General features: G+C 40.2%; 1 protein-coding gene and 1 long non-coding RNA gene across 7 annotated transcripts in view; both read left to right on the top strand.

Annotated features, from left to right (window-relative positions):
- The first annotated feature begins 1,070 nt into the window (after positions 1 to 1,070).
- Positions 1,071 to 5,588, top strand: LOC112222009. 3 transcript variants are annotated; one of them, XR_002949091.2, is made up of 4 exons: positions 1,071 to 1,323; positions 1,482 to 1,618; positions 2,136 to 2,194; positions 3,289 to 5,588. It is a non-coding gene; the product is annotated as an uncharacterized LOC112222009 (long non-coding RNA). The 3 variants fall into 3 exon arrangements; XR_002949090.2 differs by having other exon boundaries at positions 1,470 to 1,618; XR_002949089.2 differs by having other exon boundaries at positions 1,075 to 1,618.
- Positions 5,589 to 9,529: 3,941 nt separating this feature from the next.
- The window catches only part of LOC112222008 (E3 ubiquitin-protein ligase MIB2-like), a 73,136-nt gene continuing 61,355 nt past the window's right edge, over positions 9,530 to 21,310 (top strand). The window contains exon 1 of one of the 4 annotated variants that reach the window (XM_042303901.1): positions 9,530 to 9,652. Coding sequence is in view for 2 of the 4 variants with exons in the window: in XM_042303900.1 (XP_042159834.1) it covers positions 18,748 to 18,778 (31 nt within the window). In the remaining 2 variants the exon portion in view is untranslated. Of the gene's footprint in view, positions 9,653 to 17,157; positions 17,825 to 18,700; positions 18,779 to 21,310 lie in introns of those variants that run through there. The other 3 variants (XM_042303902.1, XM_042303900.1, XM_042303899.1) reach the window with 3 other exon arrangements.

The following is a 21,310-nucleotide window of genomic DNA, read 5'->3' as shown; positions in this document are numbered from 1 at the left end:
TCACAGTGCCATCCGTTTTGTCCCTAAAGCCCCATATACTACCCACCACTGCAACTTGTATGCTCTTGTTGGCTGGCCCTTGCTCCATATCCGTCGCCAAAACCACTGGCTCCAGGTCATCTATACGTATTTTCTAGGTAAAGCCCCGCCTTATCTCAGCTCACTGGTCACCATAGCAACACCACCCGTAGCACGCGCTCCAGCAGGTATATTTCACTGGTCATCCCCAAAGCCAACACCTCCTTTGGCCGCCTTTCCTTCCAGTTCTCTTTCCTTCCAATGACTGGAACAAATCGCAAAAAATCACTGAAGATGGAGACCCATATCTCCCTCTAAATTTAAGCATTAGCTGTCAGAGCAGCTTACCGATCACTGTACCTGTACACAGCCAATCTGTAAATAGCACACCCTACACACAACTACCTCATTCCCATATTGTTATTTATCTTCTTGCTCTTTTGCACCCCAGCGTCTCTACTTGCACATTATCATCTATCACTCCAGCGTTAATTGCTAAATTGTAATTATTTCACCACTATGACCTATTTATTGCCTTTCCTCCCTAATCTTCTACATTTTCACACACTGTAGATATATTTTTCTATTGTGTTATTGACTATACGTTTGTTTATCCCATGTGTAACTCTGTGTTGTTGTTTTTGTCACAATGCTTAGCTCTATCTTGGCCTTGTCGCAGTTGTAAATGAGAACTTGTTCTCAACTAGCCTACCTGGTTAAATAAAGGTGAAATAAAATACATTTGTTTTACACTTTTCTGGTTACTGCAAGATTCTTCTACTTTGAAGAACTCATATCAAATATATTTTGATTTGTTTAACACATTTTTGGTTACTACATGGTTCCATATGTGTTATTTCATAGTTTTGATGTCTTCACTATTATTATACAATGTAGAAAATAGTAAAAAAAAAAAAAACATATCACATATCCTGTATGGTTGAATAGACAGTGATAACCTCATTGTCCCAAAACAGAACAAATAAAAAATAAAATAAAAGCTGCGGCCAATACGTTTTGGGGCTCCAAGACAGAAACACTTCAATGACCTTTTGTCGCTAGGAAATGTCCCGCCCTCACAGGAGGATCCTGAGCCGGGGTTGGGACCTGATTAGAATGAGGGTTTTACAGAAAAGCAGATTGATTTTGTTTGGTTAATTTATTTTTTGGGTAGTTAGTATGATATTTTATTTTTACCCAAATGTTACATTTTTTGGTTATCATTATCCACCCGCATTGTAGGTGGCAGAATGCGCATTTAATTGTTGCGAACGCCATTATACCATAGAAGAAGATCACCACACAGTAATCTCAATTTCTCTAAACAAAATATATATATTTTTAAATGTTTGTTTTTCATCATGTCCGTGTGGTGTTATGTGGCCGGCTGTGCTAATTAGATTCTGCAAGTAGTTACGGTTATCAATAATGATGTGACCAACGATTATCAGAGGGGTTTTCAGGCTGAACTGATGGGTGATGCATTTCGACGACAGCTGAGAAGTGATGCGATACCATCGATATACTTTCCTTCACAACAAAATGGAAGATTCTCAATTAGAAGTAACCTAACGTCAGCTAGCCTACTTGGACTAGCTGGGTAAGTTAGCTAGCTAACGTTACAGTCCTATTGAACTCTGGAAGCCATCAGCTAACGTTAAATCATATCGCTAAGTTATCTTTTGGTATACACTGTCAATCAATTACGCGTATGGCTGCCATGGTAATCACTGCTAGACTGGTAGCTAGCTAAGTTACCTTCAGCAGGGTGAACATGTTTGTTCGTTCTGATACTAGCTAATGTTACTCTTATTTGGTATTTTAATTTGGTAGCGACCCATTCACCCTTGTGTGGTAAACACGATGTTATTAAAAATAGAATTGTCGATATAGCTAACTCACGCTTTGTTTGCGTGTTTGTATTAATGATGAATGTGTATAAACGGTCTATAGTTGGCTAACACTCGTGGTGCCAATTTAGTGACGCTAATATAGTTAGCTAACAGCAAACTGACAATAGTGAAATGTCCATGTTAGGTATGCTTAGTTAGCCAGTCTAATAGAGAGCAATACAATTGGTGGGGTGGTTAAGTTGTGTATTCTATATTTTGTTGCAGGTGGTATAGAATCTTACTCCATAATGCGCTTCCAACCCCCAGCTCAGCACAAGATGAAGGTAAGTTGGCTAAGATAGCTCATTTTACAGTAAGTATGGTATTAACATGAATTGGGTAGTGTTTGTGTTATGGGGTTACAGGTGGTTAGAGGTAAGCCTGAGGACCACAGAGTACCTTCCAGACCATAGTCTACCCCTCCTCTCTTTTGACCTTTTTTATTTTTGTAAAACTGGTTATCTGGAGTCATTCCACAGTGTCCTATTAAAATACCCCAAAGCAGGGGCATTTTGGGTACACAAGTATGAGGGAGTGACACAACAGTAATGACACAACCACCTCATTCTTCTCTCTGCAGAAAATACAATACAAAGACATGTCTACAAAATTCCCCTGCAAAGGGCTACTATTGACAAGAATGATTTGTCAAAGTCAATGGGCTGAGGGATGTTTACAGACAGTACTTTGAGATGAGGAAGGGGTTTTTGGTTGTGCTTACAATACTACCTGAGTAAAAGTGTTTTGGTTTTAGATATACTTAAGTATCAGAAGTTAAAGTATAAATAATTTAAAATTCCTTATATTAAGCAAACCAGAAGGCACAATTTTTATTTACGGTTAGCCAGGGGCACGCTCCAACACTCAGACAATGTTTACAAATGAAGCATGTGTTTGTGTCCGCCAGTTCAGAGGCAGTAGGGATGACCAGGGATGTTCTCTTGATGTGTGTGAATTAGACCATTTTCCAGTTCTGCTAAGCATTTGAAATGTAACAAATACTTTTGGGTGTGAGGGAAAACATTTGGAGTAAAAAGTACATTACTTTCTTTAGAAATGTAGTGGAGTAAAAGCTGTCAAATCTAAATAGTAAAGTACAAATACCCCCCAAAGCGAGAGCGATTGAGGTACCATTTCTCCTCAATCTCCCATACACAACTATTCATACTGTGTTGAATACTGCCTTTCAAAGACTGTTCACACTTCCTTGAGCCCGCCCAAGCACATTCACTTTCCTCTCAAAAGCAGCTCCCAATGTTCCCTAAACAATATGCTAGCCGGTCCCATTCCGTTGATACCTTTACCACCAAAGGCCGTGTTGCCCTACATCCCTTCCACAAAGTGTGAAATGCTAACACCACAACCATGTCTTTTCCAGGAGATGTGCAGTACCAGGAAATATTCTTCAAGAGGACCAAACAGTTGGTGGTTAAGAAGCCCTACACCACTTTCGGCAGAGCCTTATCCAGCTGGCCATTCACCGCAGACAGGACAAGCCCATCGCCATTGCACAAAGAGTCTCCGCTTCCCCAGTGCACCATGCCAAACACAATTGCCAGTGTACCGAAGCCAGATAAAGGACTATGGCTGCATTTACACAGGCAGCCCAATTCTGATATTTTTTCACTAATGGGTCTTTTGATCAATCAGATCAGCTCTGAAAAAGATCTGTTGTGAAAAAATAGCAGAATTGGGCTGTGTGTGTAAACGCAGACGGTGTGATTCAGCATAAGATCATGTAGAACACACTGGAGGATGGCTCATAATAATGGCCAGGACGGAGCAAATGGAATGGTATCAAACACATTGAAACTGTTTGTATTTGATATCGTTCCACTCTAGCCATCACCATGAGCCCGTCATCCTCAATTAAGGTGTCTCCAACCCTGTTTCTGCAGAACTACCCTCCTGTAGGTTTATGCTCCTACCCTAGTTGTAACTAACCTAGTTCCTTTTTTAAAAACCAGCTAATTAGACTCAGGTGTGCTAGGTTACTACAGTGCTACAGGATGGGAGCTCTCCAAGAACAGGGTTGGAGAGCCCTGATTTAGAACCCCCATCAAATAAATATAGATATTTTCTATTAGTCTTTTAAATTTGTCTGCCCTTATGAATTCACAGAAGACATTTATATTAAAACTGTACAGGGCTCTGTAGCATCAAACAGATGCTAGACATTCAGATATCCTCTGTAGACTCTACAGATGGGACTTATTCACCATAATAACCTCCTTAACCAAGCCTCAGAGCGTCAGGGACTGACTGGGCCAACCCAACAGCAGGTCCCTCACAATGAGGGGTGGGCTTCAGCTTGGCACACAATTCCAAAACCACATGCTTGGGCTATATGGAGATTAGCATAAGTGCTATGTACTGGTTGTGCATCCCACCTAAACTTATCTGTAATTACTGTATTGGGCTGGAGTTCTGCTCTTGTTAGTGTATTTTTAAAAATACTATGCATTTTTGGTGTCCTGTTGTGCATATAAAATATGCTATGAAGCAATGATGCCCAAGCTGCGCAAATATTTGGAACTCATTGTACAAGATGAGATGTTATATTTTACATAATTTATTAAAAAAAAAATATATATATATATATATATATATGCATAATATGTGCAGTAGAGTGGGAAAGTTTGATGAGAATAAAGACTCAGTTGTGGTACCCCTTTGGGTGGATCATAGTGCAAAAACATTTTAGGGACCATGGCCACAAGCAACACATACTCCCTCTGTTGGACTCCTATGATAAGGCACTTGCATCACTCAGTTACTGTTGCTGATAAAACATTGTATGAACATCATTGCATTGTTCGTAATAATGTTGAAAACGACTGATTCTCTCTCAGTTGTAACTGAGTACCTGTATATTAACTATAGACAGACCAAATCAACAAAGTGGTAATGAATAGTATTAGTGATCTGGACGCACCTTTTTTAAATAAACAGATTTGGTGTAACATGACAAGGGAATGGAATGGAGTACTATCAAGTCATTTGTTGACACAAAAAAACTCATGATTTTTAAATATCCAGTACACATGGTCTGTTTATCCGCCACCAGCAGAGAGCGCCATTTCCACTTTAACCTCAACTAGCCTGGACCGCCACTCTTCGCAACTTGATGTTTTATTTTGTTAGTTGTGAGGACGACGCTTCAATGGCACTTTTGTTTTGAAGAGAAAAGTCAAGCGAAAGGTTGATGCAGCGTTTAGCTAGCTACCTACCGAGGTTGACTAGCTAGGTGGCTTGCTTAGTTGCTGCCTCAAGCTTCTTTTAATCACACCGACAGAGTCATTGAGTTTTGTTTGGTACACCAGAAGTATACTGAACCAAAATAAAAACGCAACATGCAACAATTTCAAAGATTTTACTGAGTTACAGATCATATAAGGAAAGCAGTCAACTTAAATAAATAAATTGGGCCTTAATCTATGGATTTCACATGACTCGGCAGGGGTGCAGCCATGAATGGTCCTTGGAGGGCACACATCCAGTAAAAATGTTGGATTACATAATGAATAGTGCTGAACAATTGGTGCTTTTTGTGGTCGTTCATGTTCAATTATTAAAATAATCACTGTTTTCAATTTCGATCATTTTGTAGACAGTAAATGCACTATGCATTATGTGGGTTGAATGCTATAACAAAATAAAACAAAAGTAGTGACGGCCCATTACTGCTTATCACTTATTAACCATAATGTATTCACATGATTTGTTTTACATGATACATACATTTTTTTTCATTCCAAGTCATCTCATCTCTATAGAGCTGCTGCCTATGCTGTCTTGACAAATTCACTATTTTAGTAGTTCTTCAACGTAAAAAAGGCATGCTTTTTATATGACTGATGAATGCCAAAGTATCAAACACTTAGATCATGTATTTTCAGGTAGTGATACCAGTGGTGTAAAGTACTTAAGTAAAAAGTGCTACTCAAGTAGTTTTGGGGGGGTATTTGTGCTTTACTTTACTATTTATATTTTTGACAGCTTTTACTCCACTACATTCCTACAGTGCCTTGCAAAGGTATTCACCCCCTTGGCGTTGTTCCTATTTTGTTGCATTACAACCTGTAATTTAAATGGATTTTTATTTGGATTTTGTGTAATGGACATACACAAAATATACCAAACTGGCAAAGTGAAATAAAACAAATGTCTTATTTCAAAAAATTATAAAAAGAGAAGTGGTGCGTGCATATTTATTCACCCCCTTTGCTATGAAGCCCCTAAATAAGATCTGGTGCAACCAATTACCTTCAGAAGTCACATAATTAGTTAAATAAAGTCCACCTGTGTGCAATCTAAGTGTCCCGTGATCTGTCACATGATCTCAGTATATATACACCTGTTCTGAAAGGCCCCAGAGTCTGCAACACCACTAAGCAAGGGGGACCACCAAGCAAGCAGCACCATGAAGACCAAGGAGCACCATGAAGACCAAGGAGCTCTCAAAACAGGTCAGGGACAAAGTTGTGGAGAGGTACAGATCAGGGTTGGGTTATAAAAACATATCTGAAACTTTGAACATCCCACTGAGCACCATTAAATCCATTATTAAAGAATGGAAAGGATATGGCACCACAACAAACCTGCCAAGAGAGGGCCACTCACCAAAACTCACGGACCAGGCAAGGAGGGCATTAATCAGAGAGGCAACAAAGAGACCAAAGATAACCCTGAAGGAGCTGCAAAGCTCCATAGCTGAGATTGGAGTATCTGTCCATAGGACCATTTTAAGCTGTACACTTTATGGAAGAGTGGCCAGAAAAAAGCCATTGCTTAAAGAAAAAAACAAGCAAAAACATTTAGTGTTCTCCAAAAGGCATGTGGGAGACTCCCCAAACATATGAAAGAAGGTACTCTGGTCAGATGAGACTAAAATTGAGTTTTTTGGCCATCAAGGATAACGCTATGTCTGGGGCAAATCCAACACCTCTCATCACCCCGAGACTAACCATCCCTGTGGGGATGTTTTTCATCGACAGGGACTGGGAAACAGGTTAGAATTGAAGGAATGGTGGATGGTGCTAAATACAGGGAGATTCTTGAGGGAAAGCTATTTACATCTTCCAGAGATTTGCAACTGGGACAGAGGTTCACCTTCCAGCAGGACAATGACCACAGCTTGGGGTTTTTATTTTTTTACCTTTATTTAACTAGGCAAGTCAGTTAAGAACAAATTCTTATTTACAATGACGGCCTAGGAACAGTGGGTTAACTGCCTGTTCAGGGGCAGAACAACAGATTTGTACCTTGTCAGCTCAGGGGTTTGAACTTGCAACCTTCTGGTTACTAGTCCAACGCTCTAACCACTAGGCTACCCTGCCGCACCCATACTGCTAAAGCAACACGCTAGTGGTTTATGGGGAAACATTTTAAAAGTCTTGGAATGGCCTAGTCAAAGTCCAGACCTCAATAAAATTGAAAATCTGTGGTATGACTTAAAGATTGCTGTACACCAGTGGAACCCATCCAACTTGAAGGAGCTGGAGCAGTTTTGCCTTGAAGAATGGGCAAAAATCCAAGTGGCTAGATGTGCCCAGCTTATAGAGCCATACCCCAAGAGACTTGCAGCTGTAATTGCTGCAGAAGGTGCCTCTACAATGTATTGACTTGGGGGGGGTGTATATAGTTATGGACGCTCAAGTTTTCTGTTTTTTTGTCTTATATCTTGTTTGTTCCACAGTGAAAAATATTTTGTATCTTCAAAGTGGTAGTAGGCATGTTGTGTAAATCAACAAATCCCCTCAAAAATCTATTTTAATTCCAGGTGGGGGTGAATACTTTTGCAAGCCACTGTAAATAAAACAATGTACATTTTACTCCATACATTTTCCCTGACACCCAAAAGTACTCGTTACATTTCGAATGCTTAGCAGGACAGGAAAATGGTCCAACTCACATCAAGAGAACATCCCTGGTCATCCCTACTGCCTCTTATCTGGCAGACTCACTAAACACAAATGCTTCATTTGTAAATTATGTCTGAGTGTTTGAGTGCCCCTGGCTATCCGTAAATAACTAAAAACTAGAAAATTGTGTCGTCTGGTTTGCTTAATATAATATGATACTTAAGTATATTTTAGCAATTACACTTACTTTAGATACTTTAGTATTTAAAACCGAATACTTTGACTTTTACTAAAGTAGTATTTTATTGAGTGACTCACTTTTACTTGAGTAATTTTCTACTAAGGTATTTTTTACTTTTACTGAGGTATGACAATGATGTACTTTTCCCACCACTGAGTGATACCATGCAAAGCAACTGTTTTCTGTCCCTCAAACTTTCTCTTTTCTCTCTCTGCTCCACACAGACCCGACAGTAAGTGAGCACGCAATGGATTACGGTCATTGTAGTGGATTACCACGTTTTCTGTGCTAAACTATGTAGAATATTGGTCTGTTTGAAACTTCAACTCCCTACTACATCGCACGGTTTGGGATTGATCTGATTTATCTTTACAGAAATGTAGCATCAAGCTCACAGAAAGAAAAAAACCTACGAAATGGAATTCAAATAATTTCACCAATGTAGGTCAATTGGTTATTTAAAACCCCCAAAATAAGATTTTTCGGTTAATCATTCAGCACTAATGTTGAAAAAATGTGACTGCAGAATTTATTACCCAGCCTTGAATCAATGATGCTGTCGGTCTGATCAAGGAGTCAATCTGCTAGTTAAGTTACGTTACTGGATAGGTGACAAACTATGTCCTCTGAGCAGGCTATTGCTATTTAATGTTTACAGGAAACATAAATATATTCAACACATGAATAGATACATTTTATGCAGGGGTTAGCCCCCCAGCTATTTCTGTGCATGAGAAAACAAGAAGTGACGCACTGTATTTCCTCCACAATTCATTGTATGGTTACAGATAGAACAATGAGCCAGATGTTTCACCGGATGTGTAAATCTGAAGCATCCTGTTGGCTTTTTCACCCACCACCAAATATGAGAGGAAGCCCAGTGGCTGGTGGTGGGAGTAGATGGAGAACAAATATAGAAAACCCGTTGTCAAATGACAATTTAAAATATTTTGTTTTCCACTGAGACAGCTTTTAAACAAATTAAAACAGAACTGAGAAGCAGAAGAACAATCTAAACGAAATGTGTCCATATTTAGTCCATTGAATATTTAAATAAATATATTTTTAAAGAAAAAAACAATCATAAATGCAACAAAACAAGAGAATGCAAACATATCTCTTTAAAGCGAAAAATATGATTTTGGCCGATGTTCTGCTTATTTTCTCATCTATGAAACATTTGATCTCAGTACAGTTTTCTGTTCCCCAAACTAGACTCTGTTACGGAGAGTGGACTAAGTTTAGTAGACTTTACCCTTTGCCAAAGTTTTTAAAGTTGCTTGTTTAGAAGGAGTTCAAGGGCAAATTGAGTTAATGCACACGCCCACTTCAGAGTTCCCTAACCGAAATATGCAAATAGATGCTAGAACATGCCAATAGGATCACGCTAGCTAGTGCCTGGCTCGGCCCACCTCCTTGCTTGTTCTGCCCACTATGGTTAATTTGCCCCCATTGGAAACGACAGGCTGTGGTCTATCTTGGGTTAGTTATAAGAAATCTTTGGTATGGGCGTGTGGCTAGGTTGCAACTTGCTAGTTAGCCAATCAACTTCCGTCCTGAGCACAACAGACGTTAACCATGACCATAGACACCCATATGGAGTTACACGTTAACACCGATTAAATATTTGAAGTCGGGTAAGGAAAGCACGACAAAACATTTTTTTTTCGAACTAGTAGCTTAGCTAAAATGTTAGCTAAACGTTTTTAGAGTTAGCTAGCTAAATGTGTGCTAGCTAGCTAACGTTAGCTTATCAGGACTACCAGCTGTACCAATGAATGTAGCTAACGTAATGCATATCAGGGGTGTAAATGATCCGTTAAGGCGATTCTGTTGCAAAACGTTTCGTCTGTTCGTAAACGTTTTGCAACAGAAACCGTTTACTCCAAACGGAAAACGTTTCTATTGGATAAATGCAGGTAGGTCCCTCCCCGTTTCGTTCAGGTTGGTTCTGTTTGGATCTTAAACGGTAAACGTTTTCACGACGTATTCAATAAACCTCAGTCCATGCATGGCAGCTGTTGTCGCCTAATGTCATTATGGCCATTGAAAAGGATAGAATTCCGGACATTTTAAGCAGCTTTGTGGATTGCACTGTATATCCACTTACTTTCACACATTTAAAACCCACGTGGGTCTAACGTTACACCTATACCTCCTGAAATTCAGGAGTAGCCAAAGTGTTTACATTGTGTGTCAGTGAAGTAGTTTATGTTCATTTGGTGACACATTAATTACATTTTTGTAGGCTGATTGGCTAAACTAGCAACATTAGACCTGCCGCCAAAGAATAGCCTCAATATGGTTGTATTGCATAAATTCATTTAACTAGGCAAGTCAGTTAAGAACAAATTCTTATTTTCAATGACAGCCTAGGAACAGTGGGTTAACTACCTGTTCAGGGGCAGAACGACAGATTTGTACCTTGTCAGCTTGGGGGTTTGAACTTGCAACCTTCTGGTAACTAGTCCACCGCTCTAACCATTAGGCTACCCTGCCGCCCCAAATGAAGTCAGCTACATAATAAGTAGGCCTATGCCTTTAGTTAGCCCAAAGCCTTTATCAGGGGTGGCAGGTAGCCTAATGGTTAGAGCTTTGGACAAGTAACCGAAAGGTTGCAAGATCGAATCCCCGAGCTGACAAGGTAAAAATCTGTCGTTCTTCCCCTGAACAAGGCAGTTAATCCACTGTTCCTAGGCCGCCATTGAAAATAAGAATTTGTTCTTAACTGACTTGCCTAGTTAAATAAAGGTGAAAAAATATATACAGTGCCTTGCGAAAGTATTCGGCCCCCTTGAACTTTGCAACCTTTTGCCACATTTCAGGCTTCAAACATAAAGATATAAAACTGTACTTTTTTTGTGAAGAATCAACAACAAGTGGGACACAATCATGAAGTGGAACGACATTTATTGGATATTTCAAACTTTTTTAACAAATCAAAAACTGAAAAATTGGGCGTGCAAAATTATTCAGCCCCTTTACTTTCAGTGCAGCAAACTCTCTCCAGAAGTTCAGTGAGGATCTCTGAATGATCCAATGTTGACCTAAATGACTAATGATGATAAATACTATCCACCTGTGTGTAATCAAATCTCCGTATAAATGCACCTGCACTGTGATAGTCTCAGAGGTCCGTTAAAAGCGCAGAGAGCATCATGAAGAACAAGGAACACACCAGGCAGGTCTGAGATACTGTTGTGAAGAAGTTTAAAGCCGGATTTGGATAAAAAGATTTCCCAAGCTTTAAACATCCCAAGGAGCACTGTGCAAGCGATAATATTGAAATGGAAGGAGTATCAGACCACTGCAAATCTACCAAGACCTGGCCGTCCCTCTAAACTTTCAGCTCATACAAGGAGAAGACTGATCAGAGATGCAGCCAAGAGGCCCATGATCACTCTGGATGAACTGCAGAGATCTACAGCTGAGGTGGGAGACTCTGTCCATAGGACAACAATCAGTCGTATATTGCACAAATCTGGCCTTTATGGAAGAGTGGCAAGAAGAAAGCCATTTCTTAAAGATATCCATAAAAAGTGTTGTTTAAAGTTTGCTACAAGCCACCTGGGAGACACACCAAACATGTGGAAGAAGGTGCTCTGGTCAGATGAAACCAAAATTGAACTTTTTGGCAACAATGCAAAACGTTATGTTTGGCGTAAAAGCAACACAGCACATCACCCTGAACACACCATCCCCACTGTCAAACATGGTGGCAGCATCATGGTTTGGGCCTGCTTTTCTTCAGCAGGGACAGGGAAGATGGATGGAGCCAAATACAGGACCATTCTGGAAGAAAACCTGATGGAGTCTGCAAAAGACCTGAGACTGGGATGGAGATTTGTCTTCCAACAAGACAATGATCCAAAACATAAAGCAAAATCTACAATGGAATGGTTCAAAAATAAACATATCCAGGTGTTAGAATGGCCAAGTCAAAGTCCAGACCTGAATCCAATCGAGAATCTGTGGAAAGAACTGAAAACTGCTGTTCACAAATGCTCTCCATCCAACCTCACTGAGCTCGAGCTGTTTTGCAAGGAGGAATGGGAAAAAATTTCAGTCTCTCGATGTGCAAAACTGATAGAGACATACCCCAAGTGACTTACAGCTGTAATCGCAGCAAAAGGTGGCGCTACAAAGTATTAACTTAAGGGGGCTGAATAATTTTGCACGCCCAATTTTTCAGTTTTTGATTTGTTAAAAAAGTTTGAAATATCCAATAAATGTCGTTCCACTTCATGATTGTGTCCCACTTGTTGTTGATTCTTCACAAAAAAATACAGTTTTATATCTTTATGTTTGAAGCCTGAAATGTGGCAAAAGGTTGCAAAGTTCAAGGGGGCCGAATACTTTTGCAAGGCACTGTACATGAAAATCTCTGTTTTGCCTAACATCGCACCATAAGGACACACTATGTTTGGTTTCAATAGCAGGTGTGAGCCTGCTTCTTCACTGGTATCAGAAAAGTGTGATAACTGTTAAAGATAAACTCCAGATTTTGATGATAACATTTCCTCATTGCTGCCCAATGCCCCTGATTTGCAATGACCCCTCTCTGGGGTGACCCATTGATTTGCATACTCCTCAGCCAGAAGAAATATTTGCTCAGTCCACTGCAAAGATGCAGGTGATACATCCCCCATTGCAACTACTGCTGAAAAAAATCATAGGGAAAAACAATGTCTAGCCTTGCTAAATGTATGTTTTACTGTGAAACTTTGCAAAAAATGTGATACAAATACAGAGATTTGCACACTCCCCAGGCAGAAGAAATACTTGCTAAGTGCCGCTCGTCCATATATTTATATATTCTTAATTCCTTTACTTAGATTTGTGTTTTGGTGTAATTTGTGAAATTGTTAGATATTGTTCGATATTACTGCACTGTTGGAGCTAGAAACACAAGCATTTCACTACACCCGCAATAACATCTGCTAAACACGTGTATGTGACCAATAAGATTAGATTTTGAGTAGGCTATTCTAGCCTTGAGGTGTGGTGGTTCAGGTGCTGTTATTAGCACACATTCTTTCTAAACAGAGGTCTTAGAATCAATAGTTTTTGAGTGGTGTTTGACTGGACTGGGTTGCTGTTTCTGTCTAGTTTGTCACCATTGTTTGATATTAGCTTGGCTAATGTTCTTAAGGCTGTTTTGGGACAATGAGGTTATCACTGTCTATCCTACCATACAGGATATGTGATAATTTGCTCTGTATTACTCAAAAATGAATCCTATGTGCCCCTACACTTGAGCTATGCCTCATGGATTTGTTTGAGTGTTCCTTCTAGCCTAGTATACATTAAGCTGTTTTTTTTCATTTATTGACATTGATCAGACATCTCTGATTGTTGAAAAATCACAGGCATTATGCCTATCCAGTTTATGTGTATTGCCAAGATGCTGCTGCTGCTGAAAGTTGTCTGAAACTTGGAAGTGCAGAATATGACTTGTGTGTGGGTCTTTCTATAAACTAGGGTACCAGTGAGGATTTCCTACACTGGACAACTTGTTACAGCTGCTGATAAGTCATTTATAATAATCCAATTTTTTTTCTAATGTCATTACATTACATTAAGATTTCAGGGGGAAACATAGCTATATTCAATCAAATTCACCAGTTGATTTAAAACCTATGTTTAACCCTTTCTCATGGTTGGTGTCTTGACGGATTTGTCCAAAATCGTGTGACATAAAACATTACTTTTTTCTTTTCTTTTCTTTCATCACATTCCCAGTGGGTCAGAAGTTTACATACTAATTGAGTGTATTTGGTAGCATTGCCTTTCAATTGTTTAACTTTGGGTCAAATGTTTCGGGTAGCTTTTCACAAGCTCCCACAATAGGTTGGGTGAATTTTGGACCATTCCTCCTGACAGAGCTGGTGTAACTGAGTCAGGTTTGTAAGCTTCCTTGCTCTCACACGCTTTTTCACTTCTGCCCACAAATTTTCTATAGGATTGAGGTCGGCTGCCACCACCGTGGTTCACGGTTGGAATGGTGTTTTTCAGCTTGCAAGCCTCCCCCTTTTTCCTCCAAATATAACGATGGTCATTATGGCCAAACAGTTCTATTTTTGTTTCATCAGACCAGAGGACATTTCTCCAAAAAGTACGATCTTTGTCCCCATGTGCAGTTGCAAACCGTAGTCTGGGTTTCTTTATGGCGGGGCGGTTTAGGAGCAGTGGCTTCTTCCTTGCTGAGCGGCCTTTCAGGTTATGTAAATATAGGACTCGTTTTACTGTGGATATAGACACTTTTGTACCTGTTACCTCCAGCATCTTCACAAGGTCTTTTGCTATTGTTCTGGAATTGATTTGCACTTTTCGCACCAAAGTACGTTCATCTCTAGGAGACAGAACGCGTCTCCTTCCTGAGTGGTATAACGGCTGCCTGGTCCCATGGTGTTTGTACTTGGTAACTATTGTTCGTACAAGCGTTTGGAAATTGCTCCCAAGGATGAACCAGAATTGTGGAGGTCTGCAATTGTTTTTCTGAGGTCTTGGCTGATTTCTTTTGATTTTCCCATGATGTCAAGCAAAGAGGCACTGAGTTTGAAGGTAGGCCTTGAAATACATTCACAGGTACACCTCCAATTGACTCAAATTATATCAATTAGCCTATCAGAAGCTTCTAAAGCCATGACAATATTTTCTGGAATTTTCCAAGCTGTTTAAAGGCACAGTCAACTTAGTGTATGTAAACTTCTGACCCACTGGAATTGTTATACAGTGAATTATAAGTGAAATAATACGTCTGTAAGCAATTGTTGGAAAAATGACTTGTCATGTACAAAGTAGATGTCCTAACCGACTTGCCGAAACTATAGTTTGTTAACAGGAAATTTGTGGAGTGGTTGAAAAATAAGTTTTAATGACTCCAACCTAAGTGTATGTAAACTTACGACTTCAACTGTGCATACATACGTACGTACGTACGTACGTACATACATACATACATACATACAGTGGGGAGAACAAGTATTTGATAAAGTTGACCAAATATTAAGTTCTGCTTTTCTGATGTATCAAATACTTATGTCATGCAATAAAATGCAAATTAATTACTTAAAAATCATACAATGTGATTTTCTGGATTTTTGTTTTAGATTCTGTCTCTCACAGTTGAAGTGTACCTATGATAAAAATTACAGACCTCTACATGCTTTGTAAGTAGGAAAACCTACAAAATTGGCAGTGTATCAAATACTTGTTCTCCCCACTGTACATACATACATACAGCGCCTTCAGAAACTATTCATACCCCTTTGACTTATTCCACATTTTGATGTTACAGCCTGAATTCAAAATGGATTAAAACATTTTATCTCACCTATCTCCACACAATACCCCATAATGACAAAGTGAAAACAGGTTTTTAGAAATGTTTGCAAATGTATTCCAAATGAAATATATCTCGTTTACATAAGTATTAACACCATTGAGTCAATACTTTGTAGAATCACCTTTGGCAGCTATTGCAGCTGTGAGTCTTTCTGGGTAAGTCTCTAAGAGCTTTCCACATCTGGATTGGGCAACATTTTGCCCATTATTCTTGAAAAAATTATTCAAGTTCTTTCCAAATGATCCCTTATTGATGTCACTTGTTAAATCCACTTCAATCAGTGTAGATTAAGGGGAGGGAACCGGTTAAAGAAGGATTTTTAATCCTGGCGACAATTTAGACATGGATTGTGTATATGTGCCATTCAGAGGGTGACTGGGCAAGACAAAAGATCTCAGTGCCTTTTGATCAGGGTATGGTAGTAGGTGGCAGGCGCACCGGTTTGAGTGTGCCAAGAACTGCAACATTGGTGGGTTTTTCACACTCCGTAGTTTCCCGTGTGTATCAAGAATAGTCCACCACCGAAAGGACATCCAGCTAACTTGAAAAAATTTACGGGAAGCATTGGCGTCAACATGGGCCAGCATCCCTGTTAAACACTTTCAACACCTTATAGTTTAGGCTGTTCTGAGGGAAAAGGTATATTTTGATCTCTTTTTTTTCTGTGTGAAAAACACAGAACTCTGCATTAACGAGACCCCTGGGGTGTGTCCGTTTGAAGGGACCAGTATCGAGAGCTATCCGGCTAGTAACAGTGACTAAGGTTCAGGGCAGGGCACTGGGCGGAGGCCGGCTAGTGGTGACTATTTAACACTGATGGCCGGGAGATGAAGAGCTTCAATCAGTCTCTCGGTCCCAGCTTTGAAGCACCTTTACTGTCTCCTTCTTCTAGATGGTAGCGGGGTGACAGGGGTCCTTGATTATTTTCTTTGCCTTCATGTGACACAGGGGACTGTTTAAGTTCTGGAGGGCAGGCAGTGTGCCCTTATGCATTCGGCTGACCGCACCACCCTCTTGACAGCCCTACGGTTTGCGGAAGGTGCAATCACCATACCAAGCGGTGATACAGCCAGACCGGATGCTCTCAATGGTGCATCTGTAGAAGTTTGTGATGGTCTTAGGGGCCAAGCCAAATTTCCTCAGTCTCCTGAATTTGAAGAGGCACTGTTGCGCCTTCTTCACCACACTGTCTGTGTGAAGGGACCATTTCAGGTCGTCAGTGATGTGCACGCTGAGGAACTTGAAGCGTTTGACCCTCTCCACTCCGGCCCTGTCGATCTCAATCTGCTGTGTGGCGCACCACAACCCCCTGCTCCTCCTTTTCATTGGCTAGTTGGCAGTAGGAATGTCAGCTGCATATTAGGTAGCTTGTTCATGAGCCAGTGACTGTTAGTAGAATGGCTGGCTGCAAAATGCACTGTCCTGTCCGGTCCATGCCCTCCACAGCTGTGCCCATTACTGTATTACTGTGCTGTTCAAGTCTGTGAGAACACACACTACCCCCCATTTCTCTTCCACTTCCCTTGCTATACCTCAACGCACACACGCACATACACAAACACACTCAGGTCTACTCACAGTCCGTGATTGAAAATTGGAACCAATGCCAGGTGCTCATTCTTCAAGTCCCCATCCATCCTGCCCCTTTTCTAACACAGAAAAGCACAGCCTTTCTCCAAACACACTGCCCCTCCCTTCCCCCAGCTCTCGCTGCCCCTCCCCCTCATCTCGGTTCTCCGGCTGTCTGTTCACTGGCAGCAGAAATAGAGAGAGAGGTGTCCCTGGGTATGGAAAGGAAGCTGTGCAGTGCAGTGTGTAAAATACGCACACAGGCATAGTGTGTTGGTGAGGGAGACAACGCATACCCGTGTGTGTCACCGGTATTCGACAGTAACAACGGATTTAGCAGCTGAAGAGAATCCCGTCCGCCTGTGTGTGAGAGTGGGTGTGTACGTGTGCATGCATGCACGCCAACCCGAATGGCCTGCCTGGGCAGCCAATTTCCTCACTGCCCTCCTCCTCTGATAATCTCTGCTGACACTGCACACAAAGGACTAAACGCTGGCCGCATCCTCCAGAAAGACCCTCTTCACTCTTGCTTCTCTGCCTGTCTCGTTCCGATTACCCACAACCAGGCTGGCTACAGGGAGGATGCTGCTGCCATAACGCTGTATGCCTGCTGCTACATCAACTCTAGTTACTGGGCTGCTACCTCCTTCCTTCACCTTCTCCTCTGCTGGTCCAGTCCCCCTCAACCACAGCACAGCGCTCTAAACCCAGGATCCTCCCCCCTCTCAATCTCTCACTGGAGGTGTTCTTAGGCTGCTGGTAGAACCGCTGCATGGTCTCTTTCTCCTCACCATCTTGCGCTGATCTGAGGAGGCTGTCGCCGCTGCCTCCTCTCCTCCTCCCCTGTTTTTTTGTCTCTCGCTGACTGTGCCGCACGCGTCTATTCCAACAGGTAAACCTGCGAACTGAGACACAAATTTGTAGCCGTGACACAATATTTCACAAAATTGGCGCTAGTTTCAGTGCGATATGAGAATGATATTTGGAAATTCAGACAGTAATGTTGTGCCTTATCACACTTCTGGTAATGCAGTGCATGTGTTGCTTTTAATGTTGCTATAGCTATTTAATTGTTTCGGTTTGAAGGATCACTAAAAATTAGAGGAGTGTCTTTTGAAAACATGGCTGTATCCTGGAAACGTTTGTGTATTTTTTAAAACTTTGAAATGGAGCATGGTGACCATCTTATTAGATTTTTTTCCTTTATTGATAAATAGGACAGGTCTCTTTTCCAGTAGGGCACAATGAATGGTGGACAAGTGAAATATTTTAATATTATTAATAATAATATTTTATTGTTTGAGATTGAGGTGGCAAATCTCTGAAAACTGTTTAGAAATTATGGAGTTAGACAAATTTCTCACGTGAAAGGTATGCTATTTGATCATACATGTGCCCAGCTATGAGAATAATTTTACACATGTAATTTAATTACCTCAAAATGTGGATTGATCTAAGGGCCTACTCTAAATATTCAAAGCTATCATCAGTAGGCCTACTTCTGTAAGTCATCAGTGATATGAATGCAGTTAGTGATACAGGACTACCATGGGGCTATTGCTACAACCCTTTGACAGACTTTCTTTACCTTGTTTTTTTGTCACAGATAGTGAGTCCAGCATGTTCCGTTCCAAAAACAAAGAGCAAACTTCACCCCAAAGCAAATACTGTAGGATAGAAATGGTTTGAACATGTATATTCCTCTGATAGCAGGATGACTGGTCCATAGTGCTAAGACAGTCACATTGACAAGGCAATGACACAGCACAAAGCTGCTCATGGTGTCCTGCGACTCTGGAATTAGAGCTCTTTGAGATGTTCAGGAGTGGGATGAAGATCATGGGGAGTGAGTTTACTTCTCTCTTTTTACAAACTAGTGGATATACTGACTCAATGTTGCATTATTTGGAGCTTTGATATAATACAGACATATAATACTCAGTAGGGTTGGGTACTGTTCAGGCTTCTGTTCAGATATTGTGTTTATGATTGTTATGTGGTTTGTGATAATGGTTCAGAGGCTCTGGGATGCGAAAATTGCTTCTTTCTCAGTCACAGGGTGTCCAGTGAGAGTACATTGAGTTTTTGCCACATTCTGGCAATTTTCAATGTGACCTAGGTCTAATTACACACCAAATTATTTAAAAAAATAAATATATATATGACGAACACTGCTTTACTCCAGTTGGAATATACTGATACAATGTAAACAGTCAATAATTACCTTGTACAGCAAGTTACATCAAATCAAAACCAGGGAAGTCACGAGCCAGAAATGGAAAACGGCAAATTAAGTTGGTCCAGTGTTTTAGCCAGGGTGAGCTACGTGATGCAATCTTGCCAGATGGGTTGTTTATCCAGTATCCATATTAATTTTCAGAAAACCCTGCATCACCAGATGTTTCTGACATGCGTCAGTTCCATCAAGATTCCACCAAGTACCTAGCCTAATTCTAGCAATACACACAGCCTATATGGGGCTGCAGGGTAGCCTAGTGGTTAGAGCGTTGAACTAGTAACCGAAAGGATGTAAGTTTGAATCCCCGAGCTGACAAGGTACAAATCTGTCGTTCTAGGCTGTCATTGAAAATAAGAATTTGTTCTTAACTGACTTGCCTAGTTAAATAAAGGTAAAATAAAAATATACTCCAAATGTGTGTATGTCTAGCCCTAGCATAGGCCTATATGATTAAATAAATTCAATCAAATGTTCACAGTAAGGCATTGGACAGATATAGCATTTTTTTCCCGATATTTGTTGTTATAGACGGGCAAAGAATCAGAAAAATGTCATTTAGGCTTGGGTAACTTTGAATATTTCGCTATCGATAAATCTGTGTCAACTTGCATTCAGCCCATGCACCTTGCCTCATATATAATGCTTAGAATTGTGGGGAAGGGCCACTCTTTGAAATGAGTGATTTTCATTAGTAATGTTTATGATTAATCCACCTATACAGGGTTGGAGACTTGGGTACGCTATGTGTCTTGTGCACTGTTATCAGAAAATGCCCTTTAATTTACACTCTTATTATGCACCTAGAGAGTATTACCTTGGACGTATGCTATTTCTGTCTCTGTCCGAGCGTCTGTGTGTACGTGTGTGTGTCTGTGTGTGTGTTGGTGACGTCAGCTTCACAAGGCCAACATCCCGGAGTCGCCTCTTCACGTTTGATGTTGAGACTGGTGTTTTGCGGGTACTATTTAATGAAGCAGCCAGTTGAGGACTTGTGAGGCGTCTGTTTCTCAAACTAGACACTAATGTACTTGTCCTCTTGCTCAGTTATGCACCGGGGCCTCTCACTCCTCTTTCTATTCTGGTTAGACACAGTTTGTGCTGTTCTGTGAAGGGAGTAGTACACAGCGTTGTACGAGATCTTCCGTTTCTTGGCAATTTCTCGCATGGAATAGCCTTCATTTCTCAGAACAAGAATAGACTGACGAGTTTCAGAAGAAAGTTCTTTGTTTCTGGCCATTTTGAGCCTGTAATCGAACCCACAAATGCTGATGCTACAGATACTCAACTAGTCTAAAGAAGGACAGTTTTATTGCTTCTTTAATCAGAACAACCGTTTTCAGCTGTGCTAACATAATTGAAAAGGGTTTTCTAATGATCAATTAGCCTTTTAAAATGATAAACTTGGATTAGCTAACACAACATGCCATTGGAACACAGGAGTGATGGTTGCTGATAATGGGGCCTCTGTACGCCTATGTAGATATCCCATTAAAAATCTGCCATTTCCAGCTACAATAGTCATTTATAACATTAACAATGTCTACACTATAGTTCTGATCAATTTGATGTTATTTTAATGGACAAAAAATGTGCTTTTCTTTCAAAAACAAGGACATTTCTAAGCGACCCCAAATTTTGAACGGTAGTGTATATTTCTCATTCGCAACACAATCTTTTCTGAATATTTGTTTTTGTCATAATTACTTGTGTATAGCCTACATGTTATTTTTATGTACACATATTTGGATAAAGAACAAAAGACACTCTTTCAGATTAAGTCAAAATGACTAAAATATACATTTTATGTTTCCTAATGTGTCCTAAATATTGGTGCATTATGGTAATGATTGGCAGGTTTCTGAAATGAGAATGTATGTTTTGGTAGTTTGCCATTGAAAAACTGTACTGAGCACTATTAGAGATTCATTAACCCAATACATCATCAAAAGGTGTCATTTGTTAATCCCAAATGACTTGCATAATTCTAAAATCACTGATTTTAATGCAATTGACTAAAATACCTTATTTTAGAATAAGTACTGTAATTACTTGCATGTACTTTCAAAAGTTTGGAAACACCTACTCATTCAAGGGTTTTTCTTTAGTTGTACTATTTTCTACTTTGTAGAATAATAATAA

This window comes from Oncorhynchus tshawytscha, linkage group LG22, assembly GCF_018296145.1.
Source record: "Oncorhynchus tshawytscha isolate Ot180627B linkage group LG22, Otsh_v2.0, whole genome shotgun sequence".
NCBI lineage: Eukaryota > Metazoa > Chordata > Actinopteri > Salmoniformes > Salmonidae > Oncorhynchus > Oncorhynchus tshawytscha.
The sequence above is the reverse complement of the archived record's forward strand: the minus strand, read 5'-3'. Positions and strand labels throughout refer to the sequence as shown.